Source organism: Uloborus diversus, chromosome 2 (genome assembly GCF_026930045.1).
Source record: "Uloborus diversus isolate 005 chromosome 2, Udiv.v.3.1, whole genome shotgun sequence".
Classification (NCBI taxonomy): domain Eukaryota; kingdom Metazoa; phylum Arthropoda; class Arachnida; order Araneae; family Uloboridae; genus Uloborus; species Uloborus diversus.
Genome location: NC_072732.1, coordinates 114,253,415 through 114,277,801, shown reverse-complemented (window position 1 = coordinate 114,277,801; position 24,387 = coordinate 114,253,415). Strand labels below are relative to the sequence as shown.

The following is a 24,387-nucleotide window of genomic DNA, read 5'->3' as shown; positions in this document are numbered from 1 at the left end:
AAAAATCCATTACCTGGGCAATTTTTTTCAGGAAATAAAACAGTTAAAAAATGGTCTATATTTTCCATACACCTGAAAAAAGCCAAGCAAAACATAAAATTACAAAAAAAAAAAAAAAAAAAACACACACACAATAAAAGAAAAGATTTTATTGCAATGAAATAAGCAAATTATTTAACAACAACTTTCTATTGATTAATTATACCAGTCTTAGCTGATTAATTTGCAATCTTTATGAGATGAGATTTTAAATAAATATCTGCATTCAAAATAAAAAAAATTAATTTTAAAATAAAATTCAACTTCTAGCAAAGAGACTGACATGAAAAAGACTAAATGCATTACTATAATTATTACTATGGCTTGTTCCAAACTGTATATTTTATAAGTAATATTAATATTTTATAAGTTTTTTTTGTAATAGAAAGCTATTTTAAAAATTAAAAAACTTTAAAAACAAAAACAGCAATTAACTAGGTTTGTTTCATTTCTCTATTTTAACTCAGGAAAACTTACAAGGGGTCTTGAGTAATCCTAGTTCAGGGTGGCGACAGGAATTGTGAAAAAGAAGTTCCCTGACTTTTCCCTGATTAAGTTCACCAAATTTCCCTGATTTACATTACCAATGATAATGGTTTCCTTTCTTTGCTTTACTTGAAATCCATTGTATATTTGTATAAAATGCAATATTTTAAACGTTTTAAGTTGTGTAAAATTGATGAACTAAAGATATATTTTAAAAAGATGCTACTTTTTTTAACAAAATGGTAAAAAAAAAACATATAAAGTCAATTTTTTTGGGGGAAAAAAAAACTACAAAACAGTACATTAAATTTTTCTACATAGAAAGATTATAGAAACTTTTTTAAAAATACTTTACTTCCGGAAACCACATAGCATAAGAATTTTAAGAAACTATTAAAATCACTCTTAAAAACATATGTATATTTATGGTAGAACTAAAAAGTAATTGAAATCATTTTGAACTAAATTTTCAAACAGTATAATAGTTGTTGCAAGAATAACAAGTAATAGTGAAAGAATAGGAGCAATGTAGCTATTTTTATATAACTAATTGACATATTTATGCAAAACAGAAGAAACCATTTGACATCCATTCATAAGGAGCTTTTTTCTAATCAAGAACAAATGTTTTAATGAATGAACACAGCATTTTAACAATAAAAAAATAAAGATATTTACTTAAATACACAAGTTAACTCTATTTCAAATGATTTAAGTATGTAACGAAAAAAATCTTAGGTTGCTTTCGTTACAAACAACTTTGAAATGCAAGGGAAAAAAAGACAGAAAAAAAAAAAGCAATTAGTTAATTTAAAAATACATAAAAGAAGAATACAACTTGGTTATAAAGTCTGAAGAAAAGAAAATCTTTATAATCTGCGGCGACAGCAAATAGTATAACGGCAAAAAATAAAGTTATTTTTATTGAAAGTTCAATTTTAGCAATTAAATTAAAAACACGAAGAAGTAATAACTTTTAAGCTTTTATCAGTATTAATTTAAAAACCAAAGATTTCTTTTTGAAATCGTGATTACAGTACGCTAATCACTTCGAGACATTGGAATAAAAGCAAGGGAGCTAAGGCATTAATGAAGGCTTCCTCTTTGCCTGTATGGTTTATTTTACGTCGCATTGAAAGCGTGAAAGGAAATTTCAAGCTAGGTAAAATAAACAACTTAACAGACACAGAAGCAATCCTAGGAAGTTCATCCTGTGGTTAATAAGTAAGATTCAATAATTTGACGTTGAGGAAAAAAAGATGCACAAATATGTAGGGCTCGACCGATGGCATTTTTTGGCCGAGGGCCGATGCCGATTGTTGGCCGATTGCTCAAAGATGGCCGATTGTTTCCTCCAAGTGGTCGAATGCCGATGGCCGATGCCGTTGGCCGATGGCAAAAAAAAAAAATATCAAACAGAACTAAATTGATAAGATTGTCATGGATTTAAAGGATCATTGATTCATTTCACTTTACTTCCTTTCTACAAATAAGGAATTGTAATCACAAAAAAAAATCAGATTTCGACCTAAACTTCTATTTTACGATCACCCAATTTATACTTCACAAGTTTTTTCGGCACATCTGTACATAAATATGTACCTAAGAACATATAAATAACCGAACTATCCATTTTGAACGCCTCCTCAGTTAATTATCGCAAATTCTCTTGTAATGTCTTCATGCGCGTAAATTTGTGTCACTCAAAAACGTTATGAAATAGTAAGTTGAAAACTCATACGTACGTAGCATGATTTAAAAGTTCGAGGACAAGTTGTACAAAACCTTACACTGAATAGTTCCCTTTACCGAAGCACATCTATCTACAAAATAGTCACCTTAAACGACTATGCACTTCTGCCAACGTTCATATAGCTTTTAGAAGCACTTCTGGAAGACATTTTTCGCAACCACCTGTATGGCCTCTTGCGCTGCTGCTTTAACTTCATCGTGGGGAAGAAGGTAACTTTTATATAACACCGTTCGATTGATCAATATGCTGATATGACAAACAAATAACAAAACGTTTTGTTGGACTTAGCTCCGTGTGATTTTTACCTGTTCCCAGCAAAAAAAAAAATGCGCGCCGCTTTCTTCCGTGAGGAGAAGATAAAGATGCATCATAGAAGGTAGCGAAAAATGTTTCCAGGAGTGTTTCCAAAAGTTATAATGAACACTGGCAGAAGTATATAGTCCCTCAAGGTGACCTTTTGAAAGTGGATGTGCTTCGGTAATGTGAACTATTCCGGGTAAGGTTTTATGCAGCTTGTTTACGAACTTTTGGATCGTACTACATACAATCTGTATAGGGTATAGTTATGTTTCTCCTTTTTTGATTGCTGTATGATGAAAGAGAAAGAACAACAACCAAAAAACAAAAAAAGAAAGAAAGAAAGAAAGAAAGAAAGAAAAAGGAAGAAAAACAAAGAGACTGTTTAATAACCAATTGACTTGTTTTTTTTTAATTGAACATATAACTAAGATTTCAGTAATATTGTAATAATGTATGGATTTAGGTACATTAAACATAGTTAAAAAACATCAAATTATGTTGTTTAATCATTCAAAAAAAATTAAGAATATAACTCTGAAATTGTCAACAAATTTCGCAATTAAAGTGGAAAGATTGCACGTAGACATTTTTTAGTCATCAAATAAAACAAAAAAGGTAACAGATAAATTACAATATTGAATCAGAATAGGAATATTTTTATACTTATTTAAAATTTATGAATAGAAAAGCTTGCCTTTTTCATACAAGCTATAACAGTGACATAAATTTTGCTGAAAAAAGAAATAGCCATGAAAAGAGCGAGGTTCTTAAAACGCAGTTACAATAAACAAACTGAATATTTACACCAAGTTAATAACTGAATACATATACTACTTGATCTGATGTTTGCACACATAATATTGAACAATTTGATTGTTTAACCTTTTATGAAGCTTTACAAACAAGTTCAAATTAAATTTTTAAATTTAACAATAATTTTCTGAAATTAAAAAAATTGCATAATAGAAAATCCTTGAACCTTTTCTATAAAAAAAGAAAATAACTTATCCATTGATTTTATATAAATACATAAAAATAGTTACTTACAACAGAAAAAAATCGATCGCTATTAACGATGCAAAAGAGATGGCGCATTACGAAACGAGGGTGAGAAATACGCAAAATGACATTTCTTGACCGAAATAAATAATCGCGAAATATTTAAGAAATGCTTGAAACGACGAGGTAGGGTAAGGGGGTCACCCTCTGATTTTGGAGTAACTCACACTTTGGCCCCAACCTCGGCCTCATTTTTTTTGTACAGAACCGCTACCACCAACGCCTCGGAAGAGTTTCTGAATCTACTTCAGTACTTACAAAAAACAAATTCAAAAGTTCCTTTGATTTTTGAATTATGTCACCATTCAAAACGTCTTTAATCAATTTCTTAAATTAATGCTCTAAATTCTTTCTAAGCAATAGATAAAGTTTGAAATAAAATATCCAATTTTATGAATGGTGTTACTTTAAACAACTCAGACGTACAACTAGAGTTTAATTTCAGGAATTGAGGGAGTGGGAGGAGGGGCACCCAAGTGTTCTCGGAAATTCAAAAAATAGTTGTAAAAATAGAGTTCAAAATAATCATAAACATTAAGCAGAAAAACCCTTTCAAAACTTGCACCCGAGTTTGTTTTGACGTGCAGTGGCGGATTTAAAATATAGCAAATGTCGCAATTGTGCGAGAGGGCCCATAACCATAGGAGCACCGTAGGAGTTACAAAAATGATTATGATAAATACTTTAAAACTTCTGTGATAGAGAAATAGGGTCCCAAAATGTATTTCGACGGGCCCCAAACTTGTAGCTCCGACGAAGCGATACTGAAAAGACTGCATTACTGTGATTCATATTACAAATATCGAAAAATTAAAAATTACCGTCGGTTCAACGGGAATCTCACAAAATGAAACGAAATTGGTTTCGCCATGTCATATTTGTTTCCATGGTCTCCAATTCGGCAATATATCAACAAGTGATCGTCAGTCTGAGACCCTATATTAGTTTTGCATTGAAATAAGTAATTACTAGCTACAAAAAATGAGTTAACAGCCTTTTCAGAACACCCGATTGAAAACAAAAAGGGAAGTGCACAACTGGAACGTACGCACACCTCACATGCGAAAATTTATCCTCCCTTAGCTTACCATTTTTGAGTTATGACTTATGAGAGATACATAGGTAAATCCAGCGGCGAGAAACAATGCAATAATTAACTTGTTTGGTACCTGAATGCAGTATTAAAACCTCTTTCAGGGGGGACTAAAATAGAAATTCATACTGAAATTTAAGTAAACAATTTTATATGAAAACAATAACTCCCTTTACCTTGTATTGAAAAGTAAAACAGCCAAGGTCCTTTTTTTTTTCAAAAACATCGGCCAATTCCATCGGCTTTTCGATGTTTTTTAAGGCCGATGGGCCGATGTTTCCCGCAAGTTAGCATCGGCCGCCGATGCCGATGCCTAAATTGTTAAACCATCGGCGCCGATGCATCGGCCAGGCCGATGCATCGGTCGAGTCCTACAAATATGTGGTAGTGTGTAATTGCACCTCATTAATTTTACTTTTTTTTTGAACAGATAATTGGTGGAAAATGTGTAGGGAATTAGGATACTTAATTTTGTAGAAAAAAAAAAAAAATTTCCTCATAAAATCAATTTTCCCGGATTTTTTGTTATTTTTTCGAAATTCCGATATTTCCCGGATTTTATCCTGATTAATAAAGTTCCCTGACTTTTCCCTGATCTGTCGCCACCCTGTAGTTACCTAAAATCTTTTATTTTCGAGTGTACAATTCCGCTGACAAGAACTCAAATTTCAGTAGGCAGCTTACTTTATAAATGTTTTTTTTCTAATAGCACCTGCCAGTAGCTGGTATTTTTCATTTGTTTAGAAACCTAATACAGTTCTTGAAAAGCCATCCACTATAAGGGGCAAAGGGTGACATAATGAAAATAAAAATTCTTTTACTAAGGCACGAGGGAAAATCTTGAAGGCAGTTAATTTTTAAAATGGAAATTTGTCACGAATTGTAGTATCACATTATTGTCTCTCAAGCTATCAGAACCAAAAGACTTTGTTTACAATCAGCCTATAACCAAGAAATGTTTTAGCTCAGAAATAAGCTCATTGAAAATAGTATTTATTTTAATTAATATCATCAAAAACATTTTTTCAAGTATAGCCTTTAATAAACACTTTGCTTCTCTGTAACCGTTTAACTGTTCAAGCTTATGAATCAACCTTGAGAAACCACGCATGTGGATCATGATTATCAATGTACCATTTGAATGCTGGTTTTACAGATCACCTGGTGAGTTTTTCGATTATAATTTTTGGTTTCTTATATTTTTTATATGGCTGATTTTGTTACTTTCCTACAACCGGACGGGACCGTTACATGTGAGCTTCGGATTTACTTTATTTTACTCCGAATTTAAGATTTATATAGATATTGCTTGTGCTGAATGGTACAGTGAAGTGTTATTGTTAATAGCTTTTAACAGAGGCAAAACACCCCAGCTATAGTTTTAATTATAAGTTCTCATTTATTTGTTTGCAGAGTAGCAGTTGGCGCGTTTAGCCCAATGCTATTCTGTTTAGTAGATTTTCAGAACTTATACAATTCTTTTAGTCTGAAGTTTTAATTTTTTGGTTTTTCAGCCATAAGATGGAATTTCTACCGCTGAAGAGTACCGACTCCATCACTTTAGCTTTCTATTAACCTTTGTATTGCTGTTACTAATTTGTTCTGTTTGCACTTTTATTGTTTCTCTATCAAATTATTCACTTGGCTTATTAGGTTGGCTGCTTTTGCCATCTATAAGCTTTTGGGTTGTTTTTTTTAACACACACACATATATGTATACAGTCGCACCTCCATATATTGAACGCCACATAACAAAATTTTGTATAGATCGAAATCCCAGCAAATTTCTATGTCCATTATATAGAAAAGTTGTTTCTATGTATCGAAAATTTTTCGAGACATTCATAGATTTTTTTTCCCACTTTAGACTGGAATGAAAAATCTAATGAAAAATGAAAGTTAGGGGAGAAAATTACGTTCACTAAAGGTCACCTAGTCTTTTTAGCTTCAGTGGAAATCATTCAAGTGGATTGATTTTTTACTTTTCTCTCGATTACATTGTCAAAACAAAAATCCCCTAGTGTTGCGGATCAAGTTGAATTGCCGAAGAAGGAAGATGTATGAAGGCGCAATAATGTCCTTTCTTGTAAATTTAGTATTTTTGCAAGCAGAGTTCCTGCTATTATGAGAAATCAAAAAACTGTAATAAAAGTACTGAAACTTACAGTAAAAGCACTCAAAAACATGAAAGGGCATTACAGTTGTCCAAAATTAGCTTTAATTTTAATGGTTTAGGAGTTTTTTATGATAAACTAAGATCATTTCTACATATCGAAATTTCTATAAACTGAATTTTTTTCCGGCAATTCGCTACTTCGATGTATGGAGGTCCGACTGTTTATTATTTATGATTGAAAACAAAATCTTCTGAAGCTGAACTCTGTTGTTGTTACTAAGCTAGATTTTGTTAAAATTTCGAGTCGTTTAATTGAAAAGATTATATTGCTAACCAGAATACTTTCTTAGTTAAGGTGATAGAAAACTTTGCCCGACTGGTTTTGATTCATGATAAGAAAGAAAAATCTGTCTACCCTATTAACATTTTTGAATGACTTGTACCACTTCCATACAGATACGTCCCCAAAGAAATGGGACTTGCCAAGGGTCGGCTTTCACCATAAACTGAAGCATTTAATCTTGCTAAGCATAACTAACACTGAATTTCATAAAAATTGTAAACAAAAACAAATGCATCTTGTACCTACTTTTAACTGCCATTGCTTGAAAAAAATTATATTTAAACATAGCAAATTATATTTTGTATTTGCATCAAACAATTAAATCATATTAGTGACAGAAAATGATTATTTGTTAAAGTTAAATACTTTTCTTTCTCTCTTTGCAGTTTGTTATTGTCAGCAATATGTTTCTCCCACGGCAGTTCTCCTCTAAGCCATTGAAGTAAATTAAAACATAATGTCTCCAAATCACTGCGTCGTGAAAATGCTGTGAAAAATAAAAATAAATAAGCACTGTAAGCAATATAAAAGCAACTTTTATAATCACAGGAGCTACAAAATATTCAAATTCTCATCTAGCTCCCGGTTAAAACCTAGTACATGTAATTGCTTTTTAATAAAAATTCTGCCACTAACGTGAATAAAAGTGGCCTTAAGTATGTATTATAATTCTGAGAGATCAGATAATTTTAATCTTAAGTGCAGCTTAACCAACTGTATCATATGTTTAGTTGGATGTTAGGTGGGCATAACAAAATCTCATGACAGCAAATTAACAACTTCAAAAGTTTGTTTAAGTGATAAGTAATTACTTTGCATTGGTTCATCTTATCAGCAAGTTATGGTTTGCCAATAAGGATAGATTATGCAAAAAAGTTTGGGTGCTAAAAGTTTTCCGCATTGGCTCTTTTGATTGCATTTCTAAAAACTATGCTGTTTCTTGCAGCAGGGGAGTTACTGATGTTAGGATTTCTTCAGTTGTTACTGGTAAACCAGAAAGTAAGTTTTGATTTTTTGATTATTTGGTTTTTAGATGAAATATTGCTCTATTCAGGTATTAAAAGCTTTTGTGACATAATTTCTTATTGAAATTGTTTAACACAGTGGATTATTAATTTTGCTACCTTTACCCCCTTCTCCCAAAAGGCTTTATTTTAATAAACAGAACTTGTCATTCTTGATACAATTTTAGAATACAGTTGAGTCCCGACTTACACGAGGGATGCGTTCCAAGACCCCTCGCGTAAGTCGAAATTTCGCATTGTGGAAGAACGTATGTGTAAAAACTTTTATAAACTTACCCAATCATTTTAGACACTTGTAAACACCAACTTAAACAGTTAAAAACCATTTCTTAACTATCAGGGGCCAATCCAGGTTTTTTTTTCTCGCTACCTATTTTTGTGAAAGTATTGCATCATTCTATTTTTGTGAAAGTTTTTTTTTTATCAGCATTGTTTTTGCGTAATTTTAGACGCATCCTAATTTTTGTAAAAGAAGTAGTGGAACAAGTGAAATTTTAGTTCTAAAAGTGTAAATGTTATCTAGTATTATTTTAAACAGGTTTCGTTTTTTTTTTGGGGGGGGGGGGGCTGAAAACCTAAGAAGTACGAAAAATACCATCGTAATTTCAGCTTAATGGTCTATGTACTGTGTACAATATAGGATATAATATGAGAAAAACGGTTCCTCAAAACAGATGTTTCAAGATTGCGATAATATTGCATAAATACACTTTGGTGTGAAACAACTAAAAATTAGTTAAAATACTACAAAAATATTTCTATTTAAGCGATTGTTCATATAAACTGCTTATAATTTTATTTTATGAGTATATTTTGTTTCAAACAGAGAAATAAATTTTATATTTTAAAATGCGAATTTTTGTGAAATTTTCCATGTTTTTGTGAAGCTACTGATTTTATTACTTGATTTTTGTGAAAGTACTGATTTCAAAATAGGATTTTTGTGAAGGTACCGAAAAACGGTAGCAAAATCAGTCTGTATTGGGCCTTGACTATACATTACTGTTTCTTACATAAAGAACTAAATTTTTATTTGTATTAAAAAAAAACATTTTATTCAACATAAAATACTGCTATGATGCGCATAATCAATGACCAATGGGAAAGAAAGACATAAAATAAACCAGTACAGTATGTAGTAAGAAAAACAAATGCCCTGTAGTTGCACTACAGTAGATCCAGTAATGATATTTGTAACTTTACAAAAGTGAAAATGATGATTTATACTCCGTGAGCAAACCGTTATTCTAATATATTTTTAAATACAGTTGCTTCACTAGTTCTTTTTATAACGTTTCCATCTATGGCAATACCCCTCTTTCTGGTTTCTTTAATTTACAATAAAAAAACAGCTTTCATTGTCATAATTTTTGCATTTTGCTTGCATACTATTGCTCGGTGAACTTTTATGGATTTAATTTTCTTTACTTTTAATTGTACGTATGGAAAATTCACTTATACCTAATAGTTGTGCTACCCTTCAACGCATTTGTTAATTGAGCTTTAACTTTTCGAGAAGCAGTTCAAGTAAAATATTTTTAGAGTTATTCTAACTAACCATATTTCATAGCCAAAACAACTGATATGATTGTCAAAACTTGAAGAAAGCCTGAAAATAATCCTTGCATTCGAATTACTCAAGCTTTTCAGAGTTCTGCTTATTTTTTTTTTCAGAAGGAAGTCCTTTGACTTCAGAAATCTATCACTATCCTAAATGTTTTAGTTACATTTAGTTTTATCAAAATCCTCTTTAACTATAACAACATTTTGAAAACTGGGTTTGCTTGAATTAAGTCAGATACAATTGGATAGACATTTTTGAATGGGCATAGGAAAAAGATGAGCATGCAAGTCCTCAACAGAAAATTAAAATATAGGAAAGGTTGTAAGTAATGGTCAACACAAAGTTATTGATTTTTAAACAGTAGAATTGCATAGGAAACAGAAATGAACAAGTGTTTTGAAAGCTGATGCAGTTGGATTTGACATAAATTAGGCCTGATGAGTAAAAGTGGGCAGGTATGCTTTTATTTATTAAGTATTTTGGGTATAAATACTGTCACAATTCAAACTAAACAGGTTGAGTAATTAACAAAAAAAGTTAAAAATTCCTGTATGTTTAAAACATGATATATCTTACATCCTTTGTGGGCATCTCGGCTGGTAAATTCAGGTGTTCCATTATGGGCTTTCTTTTGCATCAGGTAAGTTCTCCTTATGTTTACCATCACGCTCATATTTACATGCAAGTCCCATATCAACTAGATATACCTATAAAATTAACGAATTAGAAACAAGTCTTGTAAAGTGTGGATAATAAAAGAGTAAAACCTTATTTTGGAGAAATGTGAATTGTATTTGTAAAAATGCAATTGATTTAGCCTCATGCAATTTATTTTTTTATATGAGAGTAACATGGAACTTCTTTACCAGTACAAGAAAATGGAGCTATGTGAAAATGAAAATGCCACTTTTCTGCTTTAAAGGCTTTTCAGCAACTTATGCTTCAAACCATGTAACACTTGTTAACTCAAATGTTTTTTGAAACTACAGTTGAGTCCTGACTTACGCGAGGGACGCGTTCCAAGACACATCACGTAAGTCGGAATTTCGCGTTGTGGAACAAGGTATGTTTAGTAATTTTTTTATAAGCATACCCAATTGTTTCAGACGTTTGTAAACACCCCTCATATTGTTTTAAACCATTTATTAACTATATATTGCAGTATCTTTTACAAAGAACCGACTTTTTCTTTATTTTTGAAAAAAGCGTTATTATTTGACATAAAATCTGTAATTTAGCACAAAATCAATGATTGATGGGGGTGATCATCAATGATTGATGAACTTAAGCAGTATGGTACTTACAGTATGTACACCCACAGCATTATTATAGCACTGAACAGTATAGATATAGTAAATATATTTATAATTTACAAAAATTAAGAAAGTTTATGCAGCGCGATCAGAATGTTATCAGTCGTCTGACAGCTCATGCACATCAGACAACTCATCAGAAGAAGAAAGAGTGGTGAGTTCATCTTCAGCTTTTTTAAGATCATCACAGGTTTTTTTCGGTGGATCTGTCATATTTATCAGAAAGGATGTTATCTTTGGTTGCTTTAGTTTTTCTTTCTTTAAGGCAAGTAAATTGTTGTAAGGAGCAATTACAGATGCAAAGAGATTAGCGAAGGTAATAGAGCGCATCATATTCTGATCATGCGTGTCCGACAGCTTTTAGCATTTCTGTTGCGTGTATACTCATTTTGTTAAGGACTTCAAAATTCAGGGAAAGCAACTCCTTTCCATTCTCTTCATCTTCGTCCTCACTTGCAGATTTAACAAATTCAGCAAGGTCTGTATCTGACGAAGCTTGGTCATGGCAGTCGATGAGCTCGTTGATATCCTCTTCCTTCATATCGGAGAACCCTTCTCCACCCAGGTGCTTCGCCAACTCCACTGCCTTTTGAATTGCTTCATGGTGAATGTCTTCAGGAGCAAAGCCTCGACAGTCATGCACGACATCCGGACAAAGTTTCTTCCAACTTGCATGCATTGTCTGTGTTTTCATGGTTTCAAATGATGTGCCTATGTTGTGCAGTGCAGAGGCAATTCTGTACTGCTTCTAGTACACTTTCAGGTTGAAATTTTCCTCCGTCCATTGCCTGCACAAGATTTTGGAGACACTCCCTAGTGTAAATGGCTTTAATTACGCCCTGATCCATAGGTTGGGTTAATGACGTCGTGTTTGGTGGCAAAAAACGCACTTCAACCCTTTCCTCAAGAAGGTTTGTTGCATGCCCTCCAGCATTGTCCTTTATCTGGAGGGCCTTGAAAGGCAGACCCTTGTCCTCAGATAATCTTTAACCTGAGGAATGAATGATTCGACAAACCATCCATTCGTGAGGGATTTTGTAATCCAAGCCTTTGAGTTGTGCATCCAATGAACTGGCAGGGTGGCTTTGTTTTTGTTTTTCAAAGCCCTTGGATTTTTTGACTTGTAAATTAAAGAAGGCTTTAACAAAAAGCCAGCAGCATTGCCGCACATAACCAAAGTTGCACGATCATTATTAGCCTTAAACCCAGAGGCCTTTTCTTTGTCTAAAAATAAATACGTATGAGATGACATTCGTTTCCAGAACAATCCTGTCTCTTCCATATTAAAGACATGCTCAGGTTGATAACATATTTCCGTAATAATCTTAGGGAAAACATTTTTTACATAATCTTCTGCTGCAGCAAAGTCAGCTGAAGCGCTTTCACCATGAAGGACCACACTTTTTAAATGGCTTCTCTTAGTAAATCTATTGAGCCAACCAGCACTAGCATGAAATGTCTCAACACCCGAGGGTCCTGCCTGAGGGTCATCGATGTTTTCTTCTTCTTCGGCTGAAGCAGGGGTAGATTTACCTGCAATTTCTGTATACAGTAGCCTCGCCTTTTCTTTGATAACATTTCCATCCGTGGGAACACCCCTCTTTCTAGCCCCTTTAATCCACAATGCAAGAGCGTCTTCCATTTTCATGATGTTAGTATTTTGCTTCGACACTACTCTGCGAGCTTCAGTATTAAAACTTAATTTATAACTTTTACGCATTTCCCTTTCTTGATTTTTAATTGTCCGAATTGAAGATTCACTCATACCTCATTTTCGCGCTATTTTTGACGCACTTTTTAAGTGTTCAAGCATGTTCAAAATTTTGATCTTTTCTTTAATCCTCAAAAACGTTCTCTCTTTCTTCCCATCTTCGGAAACTTTAGTTGAAAGGAAACGTTTAGATGAAATTCAATTTTATAAACGTTCATATGTAGAATGCAAAAATCGGAATAAAAAATACTGAGTGGATATTTGTATAATCGAAAGCAAAGCAATGTTTAGACTAGTACAGTGAGTGAGCTTCCTGTTTCAGTGATTCTAAACGGATGAAAGTCCATTCACAAAACCAATATTTAGTGTCAGCGAAGCCCATATTAACACTCCGCCATTCTTTTCCAAAAACTTTCGCGCTGCAGCCGTGGATTTTGTGTCAGAAAAAAAAAAAAAAAAAAAAAAATTACTCAAGAAAAACTCTCGTTGTAGCCATTTCGCGTAAGTCGGATCGCGTTGTAGCGGGTTCCGACTGTACAGACTTTTCCAGATTTTTCATACCAAAAGCAAATGGTAGTTAAAATAATTTAAAAGCCATTTTGTACACACAACATAAATGTCACACAATCGGATCTCTAAAGGGTAACACTATAAAAATGAATTTTTAGTTCATTGCTAAATATTATGAAGGCAAAACTTCAACACATATGTTAAGGATGCAAAAAGATTGTGCATGGCAGTATGTCGATCCTGCAGGAAAAAAGGGAAAAGGAAACTCACTGATAATTTGTAAACTGATTGAAAACTGAGAAACGAGGTAGGAAAAAAAATTAAAACCAGAGAGAGAGTGAAAAGCAACTCCAACACTTGTACTTTTTTCTCAAGTCCGTCCCTTCTCTTTTCGGGGTAGGAATGAAATTTTTTTCAAAACAAGCACTAAAAATATTGAACGGTGTGCTATGGACCAACTTTAGTCTGTATTTGTGTTTTATTTCTTCAGATATAGGGGTCACAAGTTTAAGAAAAATGTTCGATAGTTTCCCTTCCCCTTTGAGCTATTGCTGCCAAAACTGAATCAGCCCCTGCATTCTCTGAGGTCTACCTATGGACCAATTTTTGTTTGAATCTGCCTGTTACTCCATGAGATAGCAGTCACACATAACAGAGAAAACTTCATTCTCTTAGAGGAATTTGAGCGAAAAACTAATGGACACTATTCACATGAAGGTACGAAATTTGGTTTGATTTCATTTCAATAATTTTTGTGCTAGAGTTTCCAGAAAGAAACTGGCCATGAATATACATAGAGAGAGAGAGAGACATTTTTTTTAAATAGGTCAAAATGGATTAAGCACACCTCAAAACCTACAAATATGTTGAGATTTGAAACTTGTACTAATACTTTCTTCTATAAATTAGATTTAGAATAAAATTAAAATGGGGAGATAAATCATGTTCATTTTAAAAAAACCTCTGATTAAAATTGACCGTTTTGTTATGCTCAGGGAGCCCTTAGCACCCACAGCCGAGAAATTTGGTATAAGTTAGTTTCCTGGGGAAGGAAGGCTCTTCGCAGTATTCCCCTCCCCCAAAATTCTCACACAGCTGCTCTCACCTGGAACAATCTGAATTTGTAGCTAGAATTTCTGATGTAATATTTTTTTCAAAAGTATTCTTAGAAAGCTCGAGTCAATAGCTCATTGTCATGAAAATTAGAGAAAAACTAAATATAACAGATGCTGGCATAAAATATTATTTTATTTTATTGATTCTCGGTCCACAGCCGATAATTTAAAGAAAAATATTTTAAAGTTAATTGTTATCTACTTTAAGCCCAGTCTGGTAAAAGTATAATTCAACTAGTTGGTGCTAACACTTCAATTGACATTTCCCCCACGCCATAATTAATGGCGACTGTTTACTAAATCCATCCAAGATTGCATGTCTCGATTCGGAAAAAGTTGAGTTGTCACTTGAATGATTTGAATTAATTCCACTTGTTTAAGACCGCACGTACCATGGAGGGAGTACGAAAATTCGCAGCAGTGGAATAAACAAATGAGTTGTAGTTGCAGTTAATATTGTGACATCATCGAGGCATGCAATCTCATTGGCTGATGGAATATATATTGAGATGAGTGGCAACACTCACTGGCTCTCTTCTCATCGATCCCCAGTTTTGTTTTGAACATGAGGCCTAGTTCGGCTCACGTGTGAGGGGTTTTTTCCCCGCTATGCTAGCGGGATTTAGTGGTGTGTAACCGGTGATGAATTAATCACTTCGTTTTTCAAGTTTTGGAATTCCAAGTCCTGGAAATGAAATGAGTTCAGGTGAAGAAACACTTGTTTCGTGTCCGGCAAATTGATATTGCCGGGGAAGTGTGTTCCATAAGTTCTGCTGGATAAGTTCGCCGAATCTTCGAATCTCCCATTTGGTTTACCTGTCAAGTCTGTTCCTGAAGTTTAATCCGGAAAACTTTGTGTGCTCATGGAATTGTCAACTTAGGACTGACCAGTGACTTCATCGACAGATTGGTGACATTTTATCCTTCATTATATGGAACTCATTAAGTTGTGATATTTTGCGGGTGTTCTTTTTATGGGGATGTTTTACTATATTTACTAGTCATATTTAATAAATGCATTTTTTTTCTGAAACATGCTTTTTGCTTGTCTCCAACTTGACATTTCACGGCCATTTAATGTTGGCTTAGTTTAAATTTCTAAAATATGATATTGGATTTTTAAACTTAATTCTAATTATGCCAACAACAGATACAAAGAATCAAAAATACATCAAGGCTAAAACAAATTCAGCAGTTACATAGATCTTCAGATACAATAAAACTTCATACCTAAAAATGTTGAAAATGAGCCAAAAGTTCCTAGTTATGATTTTGTTTGATGTTTGACGACAAGAATTAAAGGTCTCAAAGGATGACGTAAAATGGACAGTATGATTAGAAAAAATAATAAATTTAAATGAAGATTGCCGAGTTTAGAGTAGGTGTTTGCTCTGATATATATATATATATATACAGTCGACTCCCGCTACAAAGTGATTCGATTTATGCCAAATGGCTACAACGCGATTTTTTCACCAGTAAATAATTTTAGACCTAATGCGAATTTCTCGCCAGCAACACGAAAATTTTCAGAAGGAATTCGCAGTGTGAAAGTATCGGCTTTGCTATTGGCAACTAAAAATATTTTTTGCGTGAAAGAACCTTCATCCCTTTAGCATCAATGGCAGCGAAAGTTCCCAAACAGTACTAGTCTGAACATAGCTTTGTTTGTGTATACAAATAACTTCTCCGCATTTATCATATTTTTTTCATTCTAAATGCAAAAGTTGATGAAATATAATGAAACCTAAGAGCACTGTTCCATCTAAAGTTTGAGAAGACTGAAAGAAAAAGAGAAAGTTTCTGGCAATTAAAGAAGAGCTAAAGATTCTCGATGTACTTGAACTAAAAGATGCGTCGAAGGCAGCACGACAATTAGGTGTGAGTGAATTACTTGATCTACTGCAGAGTATTATTATAGTACATCATTTTATTATTACTACATACTGTACTGTACATACATACTGTATTTTATGTCTCTTTTTCCCGCTGATCACTGATTTTGTGCATCGTAACAGTATTTTATGTTGATTAAAACAGCTTTTTTAAAAATACAAATAAAAATTCAGTTCTTTGTGTAAGAAACAGTAATGTATAATTTAGGAATGGTTTAAAACAGTTTGAGGTGGTTTAACAAGTGTCTAAAATAATTAGGTATGTTTAAAAAAATTTACATGTACCCTTTTCCACAACGCGAAATCTTGACTTACGCAAGGAGTCTTGGAATGCATCCCTCGCGTAAGTCGGGATTCGACTGTATATATATTAGGGTAGTCACAAGATACATAGGGAAAAACTTTTTTCAACTAATCTTTTGCGGCACCCCCTAAAATGTGCCAATCCACTAGAAAATGTGATTTGCAAAGTTTCATGTCATTTCAATGATATTTCCACGCGCAGCAAAGAGGCTAAAGTTACGAAAAATGGAAATTTTTAGCAAAAAATCGTAGTTTTCCATCTGCAAAACCAAAACTATTCATTCTAGAAACTTCGTTCTCATCTCATTTTATAGGGAATTTTATTCTCTTAAAGTCTAATTTAATCTAAATTCTTCTAAAAATTTATTGAACATTATTCGGGATTTTTCAAGTCAGGTCGTAGATAATATCCTCAAATTCGCGTAAAAAGAACGAATCATTGTAATATAAATTGGAATGCTTCTTTTAGTTAATGGTTGTAACCCCCTTACAATGTTAAGCTATCAGAACAAAAACAGTAATATTATCAGAAATATATGCAGTGAAATCCCGTTACAATGAATACTGATACAACGAAATACCTGTTTCAACGAAAGAAATTTTCAGCTATGATTTGATTTCCATTATGTTGCTTGAATTTCATTACTACTAAAACCTCGTTACAACGAAGAAAATTTCTGGTAATTTGAAGTTTGTTGTAACAGGATTTCACAGTACTATAGTTATGTCTCTAAAACTCAAAGCTAAAACAAACAACTGTATGCAGGTCTAGGAACAAAATAAGCACCCAAAAAAGTAGAGAAAAGATACCTTAAACTATAAAAAAGGGACTAAAAGTAGACAAGCTCAGGTCTATTTTGCAGTAGCTCAGGGGCATGTGCCTTCCATCTTTTCGGGTAGAATAAATTTGACTAATCCATTAAATATTTTAATAGTATGAAAAAAAAAACCTTTATAAGTATTGTATAAAAATCATACTATATTTGAAAAAAAAAAAAGTTTGCTCAACAATCGTAGTCGAGGCACTGACTGTGTGTTATATGACAAAAGAGTGATATTCGAATCTGTACAAAAGAATACATTTTGCTTTATAACTAGCTCACTTCAGATTCAAGGCGCATTTTAATAATTTTATATTTCAATTCATTCAACGACGTTTCCCTGATAAGATCAGTAAGATGACAAGGTGAGTGTGTGCCTATGTGCTTAGCATTTATTTCAGGATGCAAATTTGAATTGAGGACTGCTATTTGAACTTACAAGGGAAAAAGAAATAAACATGGCACACAAACAGCAAAACTATAACATAATGGGTAAATGGAAGGGTACCAATGTAATCTTAACTGCATAATGGGTTCAGAAACAAAAAGGAACACTTGCTGTTAAATTCAAGTTTTAACATTATTCTATACAATAAATGCTATAATGTATAATTGCTCAATATATGTAGTTTAGTTAATGTTTTTTCCAAAAAACGTGCCCAAGAGTATATATTTGGCTGAAACCCTGCCATATGAAATACAACTTATAAACACTCAATAAAAACCCAAAGGTTCATTTATTAAGATTAACACTGGACAGGATTAACATGACAGGATTAACACTAGATTGACATGAATTTAAAAAAGTATAACCCAATGACAACCTTAGAAATAACTTGAATGATGACAATTTGAATAAATTTGGGTTCTCCCCTCCCTCTCTCTCGAAAAAAGCAAAAAAAAAAAGCAAAAAAAAAAAAAAAAAAAAAAAAAAGCAAAAGATAATGTATTGATAACATATAAAATTTAAATTTTACTTTAAATGTAGTATTTAAAAAAATTCTTCATTAATAGTTAAACAACTAAAATTAATTTACTTAATGTATCAGAGATCAAGAACAAACCATTAATTTCTTTCTTTTTTTTTTTTTGCTTTATCTTTTACAGTTCTTAAATATTCTTTTTTTCTCCATTTGAAAAACAGCGATAATAAATATCATACAAATAAGTTGAGTTTCAAAATACTATCTTAATTTAAAAACAAAATACCAAATAACTCGGTCTTTCAAATCTAAAATAATGTGAGCATTAATAAGCAAAACAAGAAAAGTTATTAAAAATAATTCATTCTAAGCCAGGAATATAGCAACATGATTTCTACAGTGGTTTGGTATGATAAAACAGAGCCTGCGCAAAGCATTTGTCACCACGCCAAATGCTATAAAACTATAACAGCGAAAAAACTTCAATTGGGCAAAAATAATGTCTAACATGAAATTCTTAGAAATTTCCACAAAAAACAGAAATAAGATTTTTCCTCAATTCTCAAAACTATTATTACAAATTCTGTAATAAAAAAATAATAAATTAGGAACTCAATGTCTAATGCATTGGTTATTAAGTGTTTATAAAACTTAAGAGTAAACTGCATAGTGAAAATAAGCACTTACAATGCATATTTTATAAAATTATTCCAGTTTTCTGACTGAAGTGAAAAAAAAAAAAAAAATATTCACCGTTAAAAATTTATAAAATTTAGTTATTGAAAGTTTTGGAATAAGGCTAAAACTTTTAAAATTTGGCTAATTGTTGACTAGCAATTAGAGATCTGTAGTGCAGGCTTTGATAAAATACTTCAAAAAAATGATTTCTACACTCTGCAGGATGCAACTTCTAACACAGCTAACAATTTTCTGCAAAGCATATAAAGTTGTAAGCTTTTCATTTATTTATATATATTTTTTAATGGATGCCTCAATTGCCAAATTGATTAACTCCACTTTTTAAAAAAATCCTCATTTCTGCTTTAATAGTCTTATCAATGCTTAGTATGTGAATTTATATTAAATTTGGGTTCAGTATCTTTCTGAGCATGTGATGGCAGAAAATGTAACACGAGGGCCTATTTACTCTTATGGATAACACCATCTTCTTCATAACTATTATCTACTTTTGTTTAATGGAGTTAGTCAATTTGTCAAGTGAGGCATCCAAATATCTCATTAGAAATTTTGAAATAACTATTTAATTTTAATTTATTCTCTTTTTCCAAATGATGATCAAACAAAAATGCTAATTTCATTCAAGTTCAGTCTGCAAAAAAGATTTATCAATAATTCATTAAGAATAGATTAAAATAAAAAGGCATTCTAAGCTGATATGATAAAAATAACTTCCACATTTAAAATTAATTTAAATACTCGCAGGATAGAAAAGGATTATAATTTCAATTTTGAGAAGAAAAAACTTTTTTTAGCTAAGTTTTACTTCCGTTTTGAAACAAAACTGAAAAGAAAAGTTCCTCAAAATATCTAACAAAAATAATAATAAATTACGCAAAAGGATTGAAATCTGAAATACAGTAAGCAATTTTGTGCAACACATGTTGCTAAGTTTGCATACTTCTTTTTATTACTTCATTATTTTTAAATTAATTTTAAATAATAAATCAAATGTTAATTTGTTTCAAATATGGTACTTTCCTTAAAGTAAGTTTATTGCAATGAAAAAGCCATTTCATACAAGGATGTGATAGTTTTAAAACTTAATAATTGTATTATATTCGGATGCAAAAGGATTGAAGTCTAAAATACAATAATCAGTTCTCTGCGAAGCTCAAGTTAAATCAGGGGTGCGCCTCCCCCTTAAAGGGCGCACCGCCGCTAAATTTTGCAAAGCCCCTTAACCCCACAAAAAAAAAAAAAAAAAAAAAACACCAAGAGCCCCCCCCCCCCTAAAAATGAAAAAAAAAAAACTCTCAAAACAACCCTCCTTAAAAATTTCAATGACGCAGTCTGTTCCATCACCCCCCCCCCTTGGTCGGCACCCCTGGTTAAATAGTAAAATAAGAAATAACATTAAGTTGGCATAGTATTATTATTTTATAATTTTCAGTTCTGTTTTTTCAATGCTTTTCAAAAAATGTTTTATTTAAATTTTAAACAAATTAAAAATCAAATGCTTATTTCTTTCTTAAGTTCATACAAAAAAAATAAAGTAATAAAAAAATAAATAAAATTGAAATACATTATATTGCAATAAAACAAAGCTATCCTACACTGGCATATGATTGCTCCAAAACTAAAAAATATTTGGAAGATGCAAAAAGAATGAAGTATTACATGGAAATTAAGTTTGCAAAAAGAAAAAAAAGACAATAAGAATAAAATTAAAATACATTATTGCAGTACAAGAAGCTAACCTATACTTCTATATGAGAGCTTCGAAAGTAAAAAATACATGAAATATTTGAAGGATGCAAAAAGATTGAAATCTAATACACAGCGATCAATTTTCGGCAAAGCACGTGGCTCCGTGTTCGCAAACTTTTATTTTTCCATTACTTTATTTATTTTAAACAGCTTTTCAATAAATGATCTATTTTAGCTCACAACAAATTAAAAATCTAATGCTTACGCCTTTCCGATTCGATATTTCCCCGAAATTAAGTTCACAAAAAGAAAAAATAATAATAAACATTAAATAAATTATTTAAATAAAAAAAGCTGTCCTACATTCCCATATAATAGCTTCCAAACTGAAAAATAATCGAAATATTTGAAGGATGCAAAGAGATTGAAATCTCATACACAGCGACTAATTCTCCGCGAAGCACGTGGTTCCATGTTTGCATGTTTTTATTTTTCCATTACTTTATTTATTTTTAACATCTTTTCAATAAATGTTCTATTTTAGCTCACAGCAAATTAAAAACCAAATGCTTATTCCTTTCTGATCAAATGTTTCCCTGAAATTAAGTTCACAAAAATAAAATAAATTATTACAAAAACAAAAGCTATCAATCATTAGCATATAATAGCTTCCAAACTGAAAAATAATTTAAATATTTGAAAGATGCAAAAAGATTGAAATCTTATGCACAGCGATCAATTTTCCGCGAAGCACGTGGCTCCATGTTCGCATACTTTTATTTTATAATTAATTTATTTTAAACAGCTTTTCAATAAATGTTAAATCAAATGCTTATGCCTTTCCGGTACGATATTCCCTGAAATAAAGGTCACAAAAAGAAAAAATAATAATCATAAAATGAATAAAGCTGTCGTACATTTGCATATAAGAGCTTCCATACTGAAAAATAATTGAAATATTTGAAGGATGCAAAAAGATTGATATTCTATACACAGCAACGAATTTTCCGCGAAGCACGTGGCTCCATGTTTGCACTTTTTTTATCATTTTAATCTTCGATTTTTTTAACAGGTTTTCAACAAATATTCTATTTTAATTCAGAAGTAATTGAAAAGCAAATGTTTATCCCTTTCAAATTTGATACTTCCCCCTGAAATTAAGTTCACAAAAGCAAAAAAAAAAAAAGAAGAAAAATAAAACTACATTTGCACAATAAAAAAAAGTCTAATCTGTATTGATAGCTTCTGAACTTTACAGCTTATCCTAGAAATGGCGACACAAAAGGCTTAAGGACTATCCCTCCCCCACAAGCTTCAGCTTCACACAATAGCTCTTTGGAAAAAAAAAACTGCACTACTCTCCATTGACAAAGCTCCTTTTTTTCCGCCATTTTTCTGATCATTGGAAGCGATCTGATTGGTCAAGCTGCGTACGTTTGCTAAACGAAATTCCGCGAACTGAAATCGTTTCAACAAGCGTCAAAAGTAAGATTTTCGTAGCACTCGCGGGGAAAAAAAGGAAAAAAGAGATTTTAGAGACTTAATCATGAAAATAGAGACTTAAGAGACACTCAAATAAAAAAGAGACAAATAGCTAGAAAAGAGACTAGTTCCGAGGCCTGTGTATGTAAAACTTAAGAAATTAGCTGTAGAAGGACATAAATACGGAGAGTTGCTTTCCTCCTCGGTGGTCAGCTCTAAACACTAGCTTAAAAATCAGTCTTGTGAGGGTTTTCGTACCCCAGCGAAAAGAAAAACTACGATTCCCAGGATAGTGGCCTGTGTCCTTAGACGAGGACTTGTTAGGGCTTTCGTTAAAATGACAGTCATTTTATGGCTCCTTTCTGCGGTACAAACCTGCGTTTTGTGAGTACAGTTTGTTGCAGAAAACGTTTTTGTATTTAGCTTTATGTTGGTATGTCTAAGGTAGCTATTATAGGTAAACAGTGAATTGACAGTTACAGTTAGCTATAACACTGAATCATTTGAAAATTTAGATATTAGAGTATTATTTGACCTCTTTAAGACTTTAATTATTTTGTGCTGTAGGAAATTGTTCCTCAATTATATTTTTGCTATACAACTTGTGGGATTTACTGATATCAAATTCCAACATATCTTTCCCCATCCACTGTTATCAACTCAACTCTACACTGGTTGGACTGGGGGTGATACTTGTGGGAAGGGGTTTTTCTGTGGTGGTTTGGCAACAGAAGGAAGGAGGAAAAAAGCACAAGGTGAATAGAGGCTGAAAGGAGAAGAAAGCCATGAAGCCATGTGGGGAGTGAGATAAAAATCCCAAGGTTTGTAAAGGAAGTGTCCTACCAAAAAAAAAAATATGGAAGAGGCTAGCATATACAAGGCATAAGAAGGTTGAATAAGAACCAGAAAGGCCCCCTTGAAATAGAATTATCCTGATGCAGTCTGATTACAGAGTGGAACGTGGAGCTAGGGTGGCCATTGTGTGGAAAGTCACACAGGAGAGTATTCTGGTGTAACCTACCAAGTTGCCTCCTTACCCAAGCAGAACCCTCCTCATAATGTATGACATTTGCAAATTATAACATCAAGAAAATAATGAACTGCCCAAATGACTGAACTGCCATAGATTTGAATCATAATTTATATACCCCTTGTAAAATTTGTGTAGGGTTGAGACCTCTTTGTCCTTTTTTTATTATTGAAATCAATGTATGATGGAAAATAAATGTTTGATGGATTCCCTCACCTTGCTGAACCTGTTTTAAATAGTGAAACACAACACAAACTTTTTAAATTTGTAATATACATTGCTTAGAAATAGAACAGTTTGTTGCAGAAAAAGTTTTTGTATTTAGCTTATAGGTACCACATCTTTTTGGTTTGAAAGGAGTTTTGATTTGCAAAGTAGGTACGTCCACTAATCCTCAACCAGATATTTTTCAAGAATTTCAGGATGAATGATATAGATAAGAAGCAATTCAAAGCAAGTATAGAAGATTAAAAACAAAATAAGCAATCAAGGAGAAATTCCAAGCTTTGTTTTTGAGAAATAAAAAGAGTAGCAGCTTAGGGATGCCTATAAGAAGTTCATTCCACTTTGCTTAACTTATTTAGGGAGTCTTTTCCAAACAACATTACTTTTTGAGTACCTGGTGCTATTCATCACACAAGATGGATGGCAAAGGCCATATGACGTAGTGAAAAGCAAAGTGATGTTATAGTGGACTTTTTAAAGTTCCTTATAAAATGCGTTTAAAAGGCAGATCCTAGGTAGACTTTCATTGAACTGTTTTCTGAATCATGCTATATAACAGCCCCTACCAGAGCTACTAGCACCATCTCTTGCCCCTAAGCAGAGGAGACGTTCCCCTATTATTTGTAATGATTATCTCGAATAATTTTAACTTTAGCAATTATATACTTTTGCTTCTCACTGCCTCATATACTCTTTAAAAATATATCTTCTCTGGGATGAGTTTTCCTTAATCTATTTAAAGATAAAAGGTATTGAAAATATTTGATTGCTTATCAACAATATTTATAGAAAAGTACGGTTTATTGTCTGCGATCCAGCTTTGGCCCCCAACCAAGATCTACAGTAGGGTGGAACGAAAAAAAAAGTTTTTGATTTTCAATTTGCCGTAGTAT

General features: G+C 32.3%; 1 protein-coding gene across 1 annotated transcript in view; it reads right to left on the bottom strand.

The window, feature by feature from the left end:
- LOC129217257 (serine/threonine-protein kinase VRK1-like) overlaps positions 1 to 24,387 on the bottom strand; it is an 88,437-nt gene that overhangs the window by 9,629 nt on the left and 54,421 nt on the right. Inside the window, 4 exon segments of the mRNA XM_054851530.1 lie at positions 14 to 72; positions 7,556 to 7,676; positions 10,355 to 10,412; positions 10,414 to 10,485. Coding sequence (XP_054707505.1) covers positions 14 to 72; positions 7,556 to 7,676; positions 10,355 to 10,412; positions 10,414 to 10,485 — 310 coding nt within the window.